Source organism: Hoplias malabaricus, chromosome 5 (assembly GCF_029633855.1).
Source record: "Hoplias malabaricus isolate fHopMal1 chromosome 5, fHopMal1.hap1, whole genome shotgun sequence".
Lineage (NCBI taxonomy): Eukaryota > Metazoa > Chordata > Actinopteri > Characiformes > Erythrinidae > Hoplias > Hoplias malabaricus.
In genome coordinates this window covers 16,126,480-16,144,329 of record NC_089804.1, presented here as the reverse complement: position 1 = coordinate 16,144,329, position 17,850 = coordinate 16,126,480, and the positions used below count along the sequence as shown (strand labels likewise).

The 17,850-nt window shown below is 43.5% G+C and overlaps 2 protein-coding genes and 1 non-coding gene across 6 annotated transcripts in view; all 3 read left to right on the top strand.

The window, feature by feature from the left end:
* The first annotated feature begins 30 nt into the window (after positions 1–30).
* Positions 31–9,250, top strand: kansl2 (KAT8 regulatory NSL complex subunit 2). Of its 3 annotated transcripts, XR_010802622.1 has the most exons (11): positions 31–337; positions 1,538–1,790; positions 2,200–2,375; positions 2,465–2,579; positions 2,722–2,885; positions 4,221–4,387; positions 5,821–5,917; positions 6,230–6,483; positions 6,618–6,824; positions 7,186–7,282; positions 8,782–9,250. XR_010802622.1 is itself a non-coding variant. In XM_066670955.1 (10 exons), the coding sequence occupies exons 1-10, from the start codon at positions 172–174 to the stop codon at positions 8,875–8,877; spliced, it is 1,695 nt and encodes a 564-aa protein (XP_066527052.1). In that variant the 5' UTR covers positions 40–171; the 3' UTR covers positions 8,878–9,224. The 3 variants fall into 3 exon arrangements, 2 of the variants coding, with proteins under 2 accessions (XP_066527052.1, XP_066527053.1); XM_066670955.1 differs by lacking the exon at positions 7,186–7,282 and having other exon boundaries at positions 40–337; positions 8,782–9,224; XM_066670956.1 differs by lacking the exon at positions 7,186–7,282 and having other exon boundaries at positions 206–337; positions 1,510–1,790; positions 8,782–9,228.
* On the top strand, positions 6,017–6,153 carry LOC136698555 (small nucleolar RNA SNORA2/SNORA34 family). The gene has a single exon (XR_010803131.1). It is a non-coding gene; the product is annotated as a small nucleolar RNA SNORA2/SNORA34 family (small nucleolar RNA).
* Positions 9,251–10,662: 1,412 nt separating the features above from the next.
* The window catches only part of nckap5l (NCK-associated protein 5-like), a 30,700-nt gene continuing 23,512 nt past the window's right edge, over positions 10,663–17,850 (top strand). For both annotated transcript variants that reach the window (XM_066671268.1, XM_066671269.1), the window contains exon 1: positions 10,663–10,881. The gene's annotated coding sequence lies outside the window, so the exon portion shown is untranslated. The remainder of the gene's footprint in view (positions 10,882–17,850) is intronic.

The following is a 17,850-nucleotide window of genomic DNA, read 5'->3' as shown; positions in this document are numbered from 1 at the left end:
TAAACATTGGTCTCTTTCTTGAGTCTAATGTCAGTGTAATCAAGGTTACATTGCAGTGGAAAAACATCTGTATCTTTGTTAGTACAAAGCAAGGAGGCTATTGAGTACTACCTCAAGAATGATTGAACGACGGAACAACCAATAGGAAACGGGGATTTCTCATCGACGCGCATGATTGTGTCCAATCAAATCTCGCCGTGGGAAAGCGCAGTCCAATCCTGTATGAGGTGGGCGGGCGATGACTGGGGTGCGCGCTCTTGGCTGGAGAAGCCGAGAGTGTTGGTGGAGGGTGACCGTTGGCGTTGGAGGTCCGGGCTTAGACCGCGGAAAGAAACTGGTAAGTTGCTTATTTGAGGTCATGAAACGAACGGAGTATTGTTGGTTATAACGTATAGGTCACAGCAGCATGTTTTATCAAGGCGGGTTTTGTGTTTTTTTGTGAGGATTTGCCTCGCGGCGGACGTTCAAAGATGGCCGACCAAAGCTGGAGTTGGCTCCTTATCAGAATCCGCCTGTCCACCTTAAATTGTTCAGCATTTAAGGTGGAACGGAATCACGAGTCTGGAGCCTTATAAGCAGATTGTGGGCTCGTCGTAGGATACATCTTTGCTGCTGTTTTTGCAGAACGGGTGGTTGAAGATAGAGTAATGATTTATTTCGTTTCTGGATGTTTGCGAGTGAAGCTCATCCTCACACGTGGTGCGCGCCCTGTTCTGTGTAACGTTAACGTACCGCGTCTTTAAGCGGTTAAACAAACATTATTTTTTTATAAAAAAAAGTCTCCCACACTTTTATTAAAAAACTCCTTGTGCATTCTCTCAACTCCGCCAACCATAAAGTTGGACTTGGTAGATCTACAAACTGTAGTCCATCTGTTACTATGCATATTTGTTAACCCATTTCAACCTGTACTTCTTCAATAGTCTGTTCCATCGCTGATACATGTGGATCAGATACAGCAGTGCTACTGGAGTTTCTAAACCGGTTAGTGTCACTGCTGCACTGAGATTTGTCCACCATCCAACAGCGTCCTGTGTCCACTGATGTACCAGAAAATGACCAACAAAACTGCAGCAACAGATGAGCTACTGTCTCTGACCTTACATCTACAAGGTGGACCAACAATGTGTATGTGTGTAGTAGTGGACATATTGGTTAATATCTCCAGCAGCACTGCTGTGCCTGATCCACTCTTACCCCTACAAACCACCTTGTAAGTGAACAGCCACCCGAATAAAACCTGCTCTGTGGTTGTCCTGACCGTTGAACAGAGTGGAATTGTAATTGTAGAATGGCTTCTAGGCCCTGTCAGTCCTAATGTGGGTAAAATTTACTCCTTAACTTTCTCCACAATGGATTTTTGCTTATCAAATATGAATGATGTTTTTTACATGTAAACAAATAACGGGAAGATGTGGTAAGATCACTGTCGATTCAGTTTAACCAGAACATCTTATACACACACATTCTCACATGACCTGAGGGTTCAAACACTCTCATTTTGACCAGCTGGCTTCTTGTTCTCCTGCAAAAACAGAGATGAACCGTATTCGGATCCACGTGCTGCCATCCAGCAGGGGCAGGGTCACTCAAGCTGGCCGCACCCAAGAGCCCCAAACCTGTGCCTACTCACAGAGAGCCTGCTCACATCCTCGCCTGGACGGCTGGGAGTTCTGCATCAAACACATTCTCGAGGATAGGAACGCTCCATACAGGCAGTGCAGCTATGTGTCCAACAAGAATGGCAAGCGCTGCCCCAGTGCCGCACCAAAACCTGAGAAGAAGGATGGGTAAATATGTTAATTCTTGGAAGTCAGACAAAGCCAGTGGCTCTCAAGATCAATGTAGGGGATCAGATACTCTGCATGGTTTGTGGATTGATCTGAAGAGGGTTATTTTGTTGGGCTTTTTAAATTGGCTCATTGTTGACTACATCCTACATCATTCAGAATGAATACTTTTCACATGGAGAATTGTAACACAGTTTAACTAACAACCTGGCTCGTTTAAATTAAAAGTTTAAGCCTCATTGTGTTATGATAATAATAATAATAATAATAATGATGATAAAAGATTTGCTCAGCCATGTGTTTTCCCTTCATTCACATTTGGGACCCACTGTGATGGCTTTTGATGCAAGTCCTCCCCTTTTTTGTAATCATAAATTGATTTGGCCTGTGTTGTGTTTTCTCTGTCCAGTGTAGCATTTTGTGCTGAGCATGCCCACAGAAATGCTCTGGCATTGCAAGCGCAGATGCGCAAGAACTCTTCAGGACCTTCCCCTGAGACACTGCTGTCTCAGCTCAGTGGTTACACCAGAACAGAACCAGGAGCTTTCGGCCAAGATGGTCGCAGCGAAGCAACCCGCATTCTAGGCAAGTTATGTTAAGACTACTTACAATTAGCTGTAGCGTAGCATTATGTGAAGGGGGTAAGCATGAATATTTTTATCATCATTGCGTAGATGATGATAGCTGGAGTGAAGAAGAACAGGACCCTGTGTTGCTCGATCAGATGTGGAGAGGGGATCCTGACAGTGAAGCTGACAGCGTAGACAGTGACCATGAAGACCCTCTCAAGTGAGTTGCATTGCCATAATAAAAATTAGTCTTCCATAGCCTCAGAGTGAACAAACACAGTATTTGTAACATTTATTTTATTTATTTATTTTCTCTCTCTTTCTCTCTCTCTCTCTCTCTCTCTCTCTCTCTCTCAACACAGACATGCTGGTGTGTACACCGCCGAAGAAGTCGCTCTCATCACTCGGGAAAAGCTCATTAGACTCCAGTCACTCTACATAGACCAGTTTAAACGCCTGCAGCATTTGCTGAAAGAAAAAAAGCGACGCTATTTGCACAGCCGCAAGATTGAGCATGAGACAATAGGTAACACCACTTTTCTAAGTCTTGTCCATATCTATGCAGTGATTTTTCTGTATCTGATCCACTGCCCTCGATTCCTAACAGTAGTGGCCCAAAGTTTTCGAACCAGTCCATTTTAGGTTTTGAGTTGATGCAAACAACTCCTACAGACGAATTGCTTTTTGTAGATTACCTATAAATAGTGTTGGAAACCCCCTTTAGGCCAGTATTAAAGGCTAAGTACCACTTGATGAACCTCAATGAATATTCCACATTATTGTAGTTACTGACATATATAAGTATTAATTAAAATGAAAATAGCTGCTTAATTTGCTTTAAAACTGATAATTTTATTAAATTGATGGAAAAACCCGAGCTCGCTACTGAAATTCTTGAACGCAACAGTGACGTCACTGGTGGACAACAACTGAACAACGCCGCGGTAAAACACCGTTATGACTGACTGTTATGACAGTATCTAGCTAAATAACCACCATTATTCATGACAATAGCCTAGCAATAAGCTAAACTCAAATTTAGAGGTACCGTTATTCTTGTAAATGTGATCAAAGTCGGACTCGAATTCATTCGACACTATAAACCTCCGTAATGCAGCTACGTAGCCGAGTCTAATCTGAGCCAACGGTTGTTTAAACCTTATTCCTTGAATTAGTAAGAAATAACATGTGTTCTAACTGTCAATAAACACAAGTTAGGAACTCAAATTCCACTGTATTTATTTGTTTGGCACTTTCATAGAGCTGCTGCTTAGCCTTTAAGTAGGCAAGGACCAGGAGGTACAGTCAAACCTTCAATTTAAAGTCTACACTTGACATCTGTAACTGGGACTTGCTTACTTCAGCCAATATTAAGATGGATTTCTTTTTGCTCTTTCTCTAACGGAAATACCTATAGTACAGATCTTAATTGGCTTTTGCTTGACATTACCTTCTGCTCCTTGCGTACTTAATCTGGTGCTCATATTACTGAAACAAATGACCCAGAAAATACATCATGGCTATGTCAGAACTTCTGTCTCCAGAATGCAGTTCACCTGGTGTGAGTTGCACTAGGCAGAACGGTGAAAGCTAAGCTTGTATACACATCAATGGTGTGTATGTCAAATATTCATATTTGGTTTTCATTGGGAAAAAATGTCTTTGTGTTTGACTGTCCTCTACAGTAGGTGACTGTGTTAATTTAGGTTAAATTAAGTTACATGGGCTCCATGATACATTCCTTTTCTCTGTGGTTCAGTTTAAATTTAAATTGAAACTCACTGGTAGTGTGTACTTTGCATGCAACTGAAATCTTGGTAAAGCCCTGATTTAAAGTAACTCCCGATGTTCTTTGAAACAGGCAGCAGTCTATTGACTGGGCCCGAAGGTTTGTCCATGAAAGAGAGGGAGAACCTCCGGAAGCTGAAGGCACTGCGGCGCTACCGTCGCCGTTATGGTGTTGAGGCTTTGTTACACAGACAGCTCAGAGAGCGAAGACAGGCTATCACTGAAGGAGGAACTCCTCAGGTAACACACTGGATATTTTCTTTGTGTGCCTATTGTCTCGTGTTAAACAAGAATGTCACCAACTCACAAACAGCGCTTACATTTTGGTCTTAAGTCCCATCAGTGATGGGGTCAGTATAGTTTCGGTCATGATGCCAAAATTAACTTAAGCTGGTTGGTATGCTGCTGCTTCTAGGTTTCTTAGATGAACAGAATGTAGCTTTAGAATAAAAAGCATAGAGTAGTTGTTTACATGTTTCTACTTTTTTTCCTGTTTTCTCCCCTCTTAACGGGAGTTTCACGTCCTACATATCTTAATATACCACTCAGTATGTGCTGCTTTATTCACAGGCATTGAGCAATACATTCAGTTGACTTCATCAAATTAACTACTTTTTGTCTGGAGTGTAATAAAGGCTAACGTAGCAAGCCTTCAAGTACAGCAGACTAAACTTCCTCTGAAAATACTGCTTCCTCTTTAATTCAGAATTGGGATAATGGACGCCAAACATATTGTCTCTGTCCCAATTTTAAAACGTGTCTCCATTGTTGTGGGTTTTAACTTTCACACAATGTGAAAGGCAGCCGCAGTGTTCAAATGTGGTAAACTTTAAATGTGCTTCAGAATTACATGGAATAAAATCTTACACGTTGACTTCTGTTATGAGGGATTTTTTTTCTTCTTCTGTAAAGTTACAGGGGGGTAAATGTTTTTTTGTTGGACTGCAATGATATCAAGTATATACTTGCTTTCATCATCTGAGAACCCAAGTAAGTGCAGTCAGACCTGTTAAATTTGAAATATTTGAGACACAATTGTGCCACATGCATTTAAGAGGTTCGTATGTGATTATACCTCCTTCCTTTTGGTTTTTAACTGTATTCTGTAAAATATTCGCCATTGCTTCATCTTAACGTAATGATGCAAATCTGATTATTGTTTAAAGGTGATCACAATTTTAAGGACAGTTTTTCTAAAATTCTGAGGATGTTTCCTCAATATTTGTTAGCGCTGATTAATCTGATTGCATCCTGAAAACAGGTCTGTGGTGAAACAGTGAATAGACCTCCAAACGATAAGGCTGAACTGAGATTTTTCTATTCCTGCCCTTATAGGTGGGTAATATTGACTTATTTTGCTGTAGATGGAACTTACTCTAAATTCAGGAAAGCGCTAACTACATGAAAGTGAACACAGACAGGAAGTGCTACAAAGCTAAGTATTTTGAAGCAAATGAATGTAGAAATATACAAATTCTCCACCCCCGCTTCTGAACGTAAACAAACGAGAGAACAGTGTTTCCCCGCGATCATAAATGTGGCCTTTTAATGCAGATATTTGTGACCTCGATGTGTATCAATGTGATAAAATTGTCTGAAATTTACAGAAGTTTCTGGTGTAAATAGGCTTTATGAAGAACAACTTCACATGTTATTCTGTGGTCTTTCACCAGGCTCACTCAGTACGACCAAGCCAGAGGTGCATTTCCTTCGTGGAAGGGACACGCTGTACAAACCAGTGCCTGCCCATGACACGACATTGTGTCTTTCGTATCCTTCTCACAATCCAGCAATTATACACTTCCTAACTCGGCATATACAGCTTCTTGCATTTAGTAATGTTCAATTACCGTATGCTCTCTGTGTCATTAAGCCCTGAATCAAGGCCAGTAACTTGTTGTAGCTGCTGGTTTCAAACAGTGGCTAAAACCAAACACTTCACGTGGTCTGTTGATTTTCCCACAATTCCAGAATGGGAGAAATCGGTTCAGTGTGAAGAGACATTCATTTGCACGTTCTGCAGTAAACGTCCTCCTTTTCATGTATTAGATATCATCATGTTTCCTTTAACAATCACAATAGACATTTACCAGGACAGCAGCCAGGTGTTATTCAAGATGTGCCCTGGACTGAAGGATGTCCCCTGTGACAGGCCTGTGCACATGGGTCTTTCTGAGGAGCCCCGCTGCCCTTTGCACCTATCCCTTCCGCCCCCCATGTATCAACCTGAACAGGAGATTCTGGCACCAGAGGAACTTGCCTCAGCACCCATGGACATGTACCTCAGTGCTGCAGAACTGCAGCCCACAGAGAGCCTGCCACTGGAGTTTAGTGATGTATGTACAGTTTTTAACCAAGTTCGCCTTATGCTAACAAGTTCTTGCCATTGTGTTAATTCTGTAGCTGCATTGGTCTTAATTCTAATGCTGAGTCGCTCAGATATAATGGTGAGGACTCCTTGGCTTTGTAGGATCTTGATGTGGTGGGAGATGAGGAGATGCAGTGCCCACCGTCGCCTCTGCTCTTTGACACAGCCCTGGCTCTGGAGGATCAGACCATTCGTGCCATAGCTGAGGCCCCCATGGACATCCTGACTGGGGCCGAGCATGGAGACCTGGATGGCTCAGCACATGACGCAGAGCTTTCAGAAACAGATGAAATGTCAGTGGCAAACCAGGTAAATGGGTGTGTTTATAGGAATGCACAATTTTTATCCCAGATAAAGTTGGTCAGCCAAGATATGTATTATATCCAGAAGATTAAGATTATAATGAACACTTGAATTCAACAATCACCCAGATAGTTATGTAAATACATTCCCAAAATTTCGTTTGATGTTCTCAAAACAACCCCCCCCCCCCCCTATCATGTAAGCCAAATGGATGACAAGGATGGTGAAACATAGCAGAAATTATAAAGATCCATATGTAAGAACCTCATTGTGATTTGATTTTCTGTAGCTTACATGAAGACAACATTCATTCTGAATAATATTTTATGAACAAATCTAATAAATTTATGTATTTATTTTTTGTTAGGCTGCGTACACACTTTGTTAGTGAGCCACATCCTGCATCAGTTTGAACAGATCATGCTTCTAAACTCACCTGCATGTTCTTCAGACTCTAACCAGAGGTAAATGTCTGTATGAAAGAATGTAATCTGACTTTTTCCCCTCATATGAATGAGGAGAATCTGGATCAAGAAATTTCATGTTTATTTCCCAGTATTTTTTTAGAAAGTGAAAACACTTTGAAATTTCCGTTTCTATTCCATAAAAGCGTCCTAAAACAAAGTGCCTTGGAGGGGAGTCTGTAGATCATTCCTCATGGTTGTAGCAGCAAGAAATGATTGGTGTAAAAGTCGCATGAAATCTGATCTAGCTGTTCAGACATAAATTGGATATGAATCAAATTGCAAACTCGCACGTGTCCCAAATCTTATCTGAAACAAAAATCACATTGTTTTTTTTGCTTTTCATACAGCCACAGAAAGACACTGGTCACTTGATCTGATTTGGCCCACTTGCTTTGTTTGCTGTGTGAATGTAGCCAGTGAGACCTAATGAGTCCTACAACCTTTTGAGTAGGTTGAGATGTTTTGGCTGTGTATTTTCTAAGACTATTTGGGTTACTTGACTACCGTCGTTTCTTAGCTACTTTAGACTTTTGAAGTGGACTCTAAAAACATCTTGGCTGGTTCAACTTCTAGGGTTTCTTACATTCTGTAAATAACTATTCCTTTAAAGGAGCAAGCTGCAATATTTACTGTACTTGGTCATAAAATGTCCAGGTTAAAGCACTGGCATTCCTGAGAGCAGTGCTATAGAAGTATATTCTCTTTGAGAAATGCCCAGTCCGGAGCAAAACTCTATAGATGTTTCAGCCTGACGTCCCGTCCTCTGTCAAATCACATTAGTCTCAACCCACTGGGTCGCCAGGTACAGTGTCTTGCAGCTAAAAAGTGAACAGAGATGGTTGGATTTTCCAGGAAACTGGGTGTATTTTAAACAAAGTGGAAAAATGTTGCTTCAAAAACTTTGAAAAGCTATCTTCAGGCTCTTGAGGTGGAACAGAGAATGTAAGGGCTTTCTGAATAACGCCATCAGTTCAGTTTGAAAACATTCAAAGAAAAACTTACTGTATTATTTTACCTTTACAGTCCGACTAACGAGTTTATTATTTTTTGCCCCTCTCTTTCTGAGCATGAATATTTGGTTTGACCCAGAAACCAGGTTGAGAATTTGCCAGAGTTTGACCTGATTCAACAGCGTACTCTTAATTCACGAACAAGCTGAATTTTGAGGACGCTAATGTGGAGAAAAGCAATGTAAAATATGAGTAAAATGCTTGGGGCTGTGAAAATAAATGTAAAACTGAAACACGCCCAACACATTCGTAATGTTATCTCCTAGTTGTAAGCAGTGTAGTACTACTGGGATCTGACAAACAATATAAGGTTGAACTCCTAGCCACTTCTTGTTTTGCAAATATGTTTTCTTTACCCACCACAATAGACATTTCAGTACAGTACACGTGTTCAAGGTGTGACTGGCCTGTGCTCAAGCAAATACAGGGTCTCTCCATAAAATAGAAGATCCAAGCAATTAAAAAGAACTTCTTTCCCCCCTTCAGGCTGTGTCAGAGGTACCCGAGACAGCAGGAGAGGAGGATACCACACAGAATTCATCAAAGGACCCACACACAATAACAACAGATGCCACATCCTGAGCACCTTGTGACCTGATTTGTTCAGCTGTCTATAGACTTCACAGAACGTGCTGCACTGGTGTGCTTTTAGAAGGATAGTTATCTGACCATAAGCCATATTTACAAAACCTACGTCTGTAGTGCGAAGATCCTACCCTATTTATAGAAACTGTTCAGAGCATTAAGATAGGTAATGGTTAACGTAGAGATTGTACACCACCTGAAATTGTTGCCTTGGAAATAAAACTTGCCATTGTCTTGAATCTTTGGTTTGTGCTTCATGGTGTTTATTAAAGTGCTCAAGTCTTTCCTGCATTTCCCCACTGTAGTTGGCTTATGACAAATGGTGGATTATGTGGTACGAACATCCATAATCAATTTTCTGACCTCTCACTTCCTTTCTTGCTTTCAAGACTGGTATGTAAATCTCCTGTCTTGTTTGACTTCGTTCCACCTCATTCACAAATCAGTCCAGGCTGAACTACTCAGAACAGTGTGAATACATGTATATATTGGTTTGTGTGACAGCACAAAAGTGTTTTCAAACTGTTTTTGCAGCTGACTTTTCCTGTGGACTAAAGGGTGAATGGTGTGTAACAATGTTTACAATGTTGACATACAACATAACGCCTTTTGTTTAAAACAAAAACTCAGCTTTCTTTGATTATAGGCCCTGAATAAACAATTATGTGGTTTGTATTTACAAGATTTGAGCCCGCTAGCAAATGCATTTCATGTACTGACTATTCTCCATATCGTCACATATTTGAGCCAACTTCATGAGAATAAACCCTTTGTGTTTTATATCTGGAGTTCATAGTAACTACAGCACCATGGGTGTAATAATTATGTGGTAGCAAATATGTTCCAGCAAACATTAGAAAAGCTGGTAATTTAACACTTAAATTACCCTTGCTTTTGCATGTGTAGTCTTAAAGTAGGTCACTCTTACTGCTGTGGGATTATTAAATACATCAGACTGAGTGCATGAATGGTGTGTCATTTAGTCTGTTATTTTTTTTTAAACACAGGATAAAGTTCACAAGGTTTCTTTATTGTTGCTTAAATTAGTAAGTTAATTTGCATAAATTTAGCAAATACAAAGTATGTGGTTAACTTGTGCGCACACTGGCATGATGGACTTCGAATTTTATTATTTAAATAGGTGGTACTTAAAAGAACCTAAAGCTGCTGACGCTACTAGGGCACTGTTTTAGTAGAGCGAATCTGCAGTGCTAATAATAATAATTTGGGCTAAATGTTATATACATGACCTCCAAGGAGACCCAAAAATGAGCTCAGTATTAACAGTGCCCCCTGGTGTGGAATTTAGATACTGCTAAACATGAGTGAGTGAGTGAGTTTCAAGCCAAGTACTTTGAATAAAAGAATACAATATAAAAAAATGGTTGCAAAATTAAGGAAGATCCAGAATTCAAGGATTGACACAACAATTGGTGTGTCCGCTGTGGGGGAATTCTCTCAAGTGTGTGAATGTAATTTGTGGGTTACAGCATGAAGAAATGTGCCATTTTGATTTGTTTGATTTGAGTAGTTTTCTTCGGAGGAAAAGTTGTTTTAAAACCTCTATCTTTAAGTAACTTTTTGTCTGTAAAGCTTATATTTATGTGGAGTTCCTTTGGCGCCAGATACACCGAGTTTTGATAAGGTAAAACTGTTATAACACGTTTATTCGGGTACTGTTTTTGTACTTCTGTAATGAGAGGAGGGACCGCTAGTCTACGTGGAGCACAAAAAGCCGGGCCCCAGCGCCGAGGACGGGGCGGGCAGCACCATTTCATTTCCAGCAATGACATCACTTTTCCTGCCTAGTGCTGAAACCTAAACACGGCGGAGAGAGAAAGAGAGAGAGAGAGAGAGAGAGACTGCTGAGAGGAGGGAGTCCGTCAACATGAACCGACCGAGCGCGGTGCAGAGTGCAGAGAAAGGCGTCTCCTAACGTGTTTGGACGGGTTAACCGTCGTCTTCTTCACTGTCCGAGTGTCCAGAGACGAACAGTTTGAGGTAAGCGAGGTTTTTCCTTTACTTTCCCTCGTCGTTTTTTTTTTTAATTTTTTATTTATTTATATATATATTTTACAGTACTCCGGTTCTTGTTTGCTCCGGTTAACGGCGGGGTAACCGCGCCGAGTGAGAGAAACTGCCTCAGCGCTAGCTTCCGTTAGCGTTAAACCGCTTTAGACCACTTTACAGCCGGCCGTTGTTTTGTCCGGAGCTGGGGCGAGGATGCTCGCGCTGATATCCGGACAAGATGCGTCGCTCCTCGGCTCTTTAAACGCCCGCTTCACCGGCTGCAGAGGCCGTTTTGTTGAAACTAGCTCCGTGTTTGCGTTTCACACCGGAACTTGGTTCACTAAGCGAGCGTTTTCAGGACGGGTTTACTTCGGTAGCCGTGAGTTAAAGCTGCAACCCCCCTCTTCCCTTCCTTTCCTTTCCCTTCCTTTCCTTTCCCACAACTATGTTTGGCTAAAGCCAGTGGGAGAGCGCTGCTGGCACCGTTTTACTATCACCAACTTCTTGTTTGTCGCTGTAATCACATCGCACTGTAAAACCGCTAATTCTGGCACTGTTCATGCAGCAGCAGACCCTAAAACAGCAACTAATTCAAGTGTAATTGAGGGTAAAAGCATGCCACAGCGCCCCCCCCCCTCTCTCACACACACTCGCCCCTCCCCTTTAATATTTTACAGATGTTTTTCACATTGTGAGCCCCATGTCTTAAAAACCCATATTATACTCAGGACAAGCTAACACAGACTACCATTCTGGGGAGATGTACAGGACTGTAGTTGTCCGAACTCCTGCAATGCGCTGCAGTGAAGTGTGCTGGTATTTCCTCCTGCCGAGGGCTTTCTGGAATGTTTCTAGATCCAAACCAAAGTCCATCGAACCCGAGGGCAACAGAAATCAAAGATAAACTCAGAAATTACTCTGTAAACAAAGCACATCAGCCTCATCATCAAGCTCATCATCCACATCATGGGAGCGGGCGGCCTCGTTGCCCGGTTCAGAGATAGTCACGGTTGGGTGGCTGCTGTGCGAGCCCACTCCCATGGTCACGTCCCTATCTCTTCTTCGCCGAGACTTTGATCATTTTCTCCTGGCATGCCTGAGGGACATACGTTGTCCCTAATGGAAGGCAGATGACATGAGCAGACCTCTCGGTTTGGCGAGGGCCAGAGCCTTTCTTAAGGAAGGTCATGTTTTCTTTTCTCTTCCCTCCCACCCTCCCTCATGCCCCCTTTTGCCTTCCACGGTGTGTGAAAAACATTAACCTGATTCATTTGTAACGGGCATGTTTTCGCCGCGCTCCCGACTTTCCCCATTTGCTTGTTTTTAAGTCAGATTCTAAACATGCCACTGTGGGTGTATCTACTCTAAATCTCTCTCACACACACATGCACGTCTGTACAGTGCCCCGGGCGCTGGGTGCAGGGCAGACTTTCTAGTTGGACCTCTCTCTCTCATGGCAGCGCAATTACTGTCCCATTTCACTCTGAAAATACTTAGGCGCCAGAAACGAGGCTGTTTTGCCAAACAGCTGTCAATCTGAAAGGTCTCACAATGTCGGCTATTATCTGAACGCTGCATTAAAGCAAATGCTTAGCCTAATTAAGCAGTCTTTACTTTTTGTTTTGTGTTGTAATTTATGACATTGTGGCCAAGTTCACTGTAAACGAGTGATTAACTGTAGCTCAGAGGCTTTACAAACACAGGGAGTCTTTAATGAACCTCTGGCAGTTTGGAAAAATCCTTTTCACACCGCGTAACCTTTTATTTACAGCACACTTTCCATAAAACGTGATCCATATGTGGCTCAGGATGATACTCTCCAGCGTTTTAGAAAGTTACACTACACCTCCCACATGGCACAGAAAGTGGCTGTTATGTAGCTAAGTGAACAGCGTCTGTTGTTCCTTCTCGAGCCTCATGATGTTATTTCGTGGACCCCAGCCCAGAATGGTCTGGCGAGATCACGTCTGGCCACCTGATCGTGCCACCGGGCCAAGAGGCTGATCAGCTGCTATCACAAAAGAACTACCACGTGAGTCCATCAAGATAAAGCTATGACTTAACAGAGAAAGCCTTGGGTAAATGTTCTCTCTTCTGGCTTTTTACTGCTATTTTGAATTTTGTTTATACTCAGTGTAGGCCAACCTTTGTTTACTCTGAGACACGTGAGGACAGACCACTACTTCTTTTTGAACTGCAGCGGATGCTACAAACAGCTTTGCCCTTCTGAGGAGAACGGCGACTGTCCAGCTCTGTCCCTCAGCTGAGAGACACCTGTGCCATCTCTCACCTTAAGAGGGGGCCGTCCGGACCACTCGGACAGTGTTGCCAGTTGTGCTCCGTACAGGATTCCCGGCTCAGGACGTCCGAGGTATTACCTGGAATAAAACCTGATGCTAATATCTGATGTATGTTTTCCCTGCATTAACACAGCCCTTCCACCATGATAAAGAAATCCTACATGTGATGTTCAACTTTATTTATCTGTCTCCTTGCTGCCTTAGCCAGCTAGCGAAAGCATTTTCTAACAAACCCACCTCAAAGCCTGAGAACATCAAAGTGGCCTTCCTACGTCAGGATCCACCTTCGTCAGAAGTGAGTGTCCTTGATGTAAACCAGAAAATCTTGCTCTAGTGATGATTGTGGCATTACTGTAGGAAATGAGTAAGCATGTTTGTCACACATGTAGCAATAGCTGCGTTTTTTTGGTCCCTTTAACAATAGCAGTGCCCTTAAATGGAATTTCTGGGCTGACTGCGTTGGCACTAGTTATTAATCCTTTGATGTGTCTTGTAAGGGCGGTACGGTGGCACTGCAGGTAGAGTTGCGTCACACAGCTCCAGACTCCTGCCTCGGGTCACTGTCTGTGAGGAGTTGGGTGTGTTCTCTCTGTCTGTGTGGGTTTACTACCTTGCCCCCAGTGATTCCCGGTGGGCTCTGACTCCACGTGACCCAGAACAGGACGAATCGGATACAAGATATGAGTGAATGTGTTTAATAGCTCCACCAGTCACTGTCACAGTAAATAAATGGATAAAGGGTGGAGATGGGAAGGTCTAAGGTGGGTCATTAAATGCTTGTAAGAGTATATAAGATTATATTATTAGACAAATGTAATACTATGACTGTTATTTGTAAAACCAAGATGAGAAAGTCTAATCTAAAGAAGCACAAGCAACCCACTTAAAATGCTCCCCCCGTCCCCGCATTTTTAGTGGGACTTGGGGTGAAAATGTAGGTTAGAGGGGATGACCATACTCTTGATTTTATCTGGTGGCCGAATGAGTGGTGTTTTGTGGCCAGTGTTTACGGTTTTTGTCCTTATGCCGCATTCAAGCGTCCAAACACGGCTCTCTGGACAATTAGGACTGAAGCATGAAATCGGACCTTTGGCCGGGGCGGCTCTGGCTGGGGGAAGCTGGAGCTCAGCTCAGCTACTGTTCTTGTGAGCGTGAGAAAATGGAATGGGTCATTGCTAGTGGTGTATATCTCCGTGGAGTGGAGGCAACACAGCAGTGAAAATACAGAGAAAATTTAAATTACTAATCCCTATTCAACACCAACACGCCGTACAAGTCCCCTGGCTTGTCGAGTCAGCCATGCAGCCCATACGTACCAGCTCCTACAGACACACACAGTCTGCCTTTCTCTTTATCTGTCTGCTTGTCCCATGTCTTGATAATGTGGCTGCCTGCTCCGTTATCAGCCCCCCTTCCATAAGCACGTTTCCACCATCCTGCTCCCCAGCTTTCGGTTACCATGGTTATGGACCAGTGGGGCACATTAGCATGTAGAAAATTCATCAATTGCTCAGGGAAGCCGGAGATGTATGACGGGAGCGCAGCAGGGGAGCACGGTGCCGACTCTGCGAGTTTGCGCCACTGTTTCCACACGCTGCAGATATTTGGAGTAGAGCAATTATGCGTGCCGTGATTTCCCCCTGCAGCCTTTGTTTTATTTCTGGGGCTTCCCAGCCTTTGTCGGAACAGCAGGAGATCACATGGGTGAAATGTGATTTTTTTGCTCTTGCATCTTTCTTCAGACGGGTTCATTTTTGAATAATCTCTCATTTTAAAAAAAATGGAGTCTTCAATAGTCCCTTTTTATTAAGACGGCGGTGGCTGTTTGTGTGTTGTGTTAGCGCAACTTTATCATTGGCCACTTAAAATGAAATGAGCGATTGCACAGTTTGTGCCAGGATTTGTTTTGCTTCGAGTCCACCCCACAGAAGAAAGCTCAGGCCGTGCAAACATTTGAACTGGTTTTTCACAGAGCTCCAGTCTTTGGGCCGCAACAAACATTCAATTCATACTCGGTCTGAGCGGAAATATGCTTCGGAATGTGGCCTTAATCAATTCAAGTAAACCAGGTCAATGGCACTTCCTGTTTGGGCAAAGGATGGATAAATGTCCGCGACACGGGTCGCCAAGTGTTAAACAAACGCCATCAAACATGGCACACTTGATGTGGAAGGGGCTTTCTTGGCTCTTCTTTTTTTAAATTTTGGCACAAAATGGCTACATTCATAGTGCGCTCTGACTCTGAAAAGCCCTACCACCAGCTCTACATGAAGAGAAAATAGGAAAAAAAAAGGCTCATGCTTTCATTTCTCTCTTTTCTGGAAATGAAAGCCTTGGTGGTTTGGGGTCCTGTGACCCCTCATCCTGTTAATTACAGCCAAGCCATTCCCCAAAGAGGCCTACGAGCCCTGATGTGTACCATGTTTACGTTAAATATGCAAACCGCCTCGCTAGAGGGTCTTTGCTTTTAAAGCGAGCCGTCCCGCCCGTCCTGTCTGCAGAAACATGTAGATGTTATTTGGCAGTGGGATTCACATACGTCTTCGCACGGGCAGAGGCAGGTGATTAATGAAGTTGCCAGCAAGGCTCTGTACACCGTCCCCATAAAAGCAGCGTGCATTAATCCGGGAGGATGTTAGGATCATCGTTCCACGAGACTTTGGTGGCCACGCAAAGGAAAAACTGGGACAGCCCAGCCAAAAGGCTGCTGGAGGGCGTTTGCTTGAAGCCACTGCGCCTGGCGTCCAGATGTTTCATGGCCATGTCCCTGAAGCCTACTGCAGACCAGGCTTCATTGCATTTTACAGCGGCACCGACCAGGGGACAGCAGCCCCCGGGTCAGTGCTGCTCGCATACCAGCCTTTAAACAAAGCATATGCTCGGATGTTTTCTTTGCAGTTCCTCATTTCCCAGCAGTAGGTCCTCTCTTATTTCCTTTTTTTATATATATATTTATATACATATCATGTGTGATGTCCCTTCGTTGTTGGTCAGTGGAGGAACTTGCTCCGATGTCTTCCTCTTTTTATTTGGGAACTGCATACCGTGGTCAGCGTGACATTTACCCAAGGTGGTTACCATGGCTACCAGGATCCAACCCTGGCTCCTCTGAGAGGGTCTTGTTTAGCGGACGCAACGTTTGCATGCGCACTTGTGACCTCGGTGACAATTCTGCTTTGTCAAGCGCTGTAATGTTGACGCTACCGTGCTGTGTTTGGTTACCGGAGTATTTACCGTCCACACAAACAGTCTCATTGATGTCCTCGCTCCTAATGATGCGTGGGTGGGACACAAGACATGCATAACCATGTAATCCCATGTGAGAATTATTAACTTTTTAATCCTCCGACGTTTTTTCGTGTAGGTCACTAGGTCGTGTACAGTTTAAAGTGATGATCACTGCTGTCGTACAAATACAAAGAGCAGACGAGGGGTCAGTCGAAGACCGAGTCATGGCCCGACCCCCTCTTCTAGCCCCCAGACTAGTGTCGCATTTCTAAAAGGTGGATCGGCCCCTCCACCTCACATGGAGTTCAGCACTTTACAGGCCATTAAGCTGTCTCCCTCTCAATGGGGGCTTTTTCGCCTGGGCTCTGATTTATTCCCTTAATCCGGAATCACCACAACGCTGCAGCATGAACCAACTGCTGGCCTGGGGCACTCACCACAGCACTGCAGCGTAGACTGGACCAACTCCTGGACCTCAGGCTGCACACCATCTGTCAATTCATCTGTCAAAAATGATTTTCTTGTAGTTGATCTTGCAGTTACACAACACCACAAATCTTCCAGATTGATCCCTGTTATCTGGATAACTTCAGCTTTATCAAATGACCAAGTTTACTGTTCAGGGCCTTTACCCGGTTCTAATCCGAAGCCCGGGTTTCATCAGTCGAAACTTCTGGACTGTAAATTCCTGTTTAATTTTCCTCTAGATGTTCCAGTTGTGTCCAGCGTCCAGCTGCGAGGCAATAGATGCCGTTTGGCAGAGCACTTACGTGTGTTAAATGCAAATGCCATTCGACACCTGGGGCTGTCTGACTCGTCCAAGTGTGCGCCAGTTTGCCTGTCACTGCTGAGCACCAAATTGGTAGCACTTGAAAAAACAGCAGCGCTCCACAATGGGTGGGTTTCACTCCAAAATTAGACTCCAAATCCTTTTCATCTCCCTTCCCCAAGTTTCACATATTACCTCATTATTGATCATTGCACGTAATTATATTTACAAGGCTGTGGCACAACTCGCAGCACTTTCCTGGAGTGAAAGTGGCATTTGCAGGGGTCATAATGGCCCTTTGTGATGAATTCTCTTGCCTCTTGATTGTTAGCTCCAGGACAACATGTGACCCCCCGGTTGCATTTAGGTCACGTCATCCCATTTGGGTCTTTAATGTGTAGCCACATACACACAGACTACAGACTAGGTGGAATTCCAGCAGCAAGAGTGCTCGTGTGAATGCAGAGCTGACAGAGGCATTCCCGGGGGTTCAGACACAGTTGGGGCTGAAGCTCCAGGGCTTCTTCATTAGCCCTTTAATCACAAGGTCTGCGTGGTATTTTAAGAATGTTTTCCGCAAAAGTCGTTCACAAGGATTTCATTGTTGTGCTGGAAAGCAGCCAGTTGCTCTGTTAGGGGATCCTCGCGGCAGGCTTCGCCGGG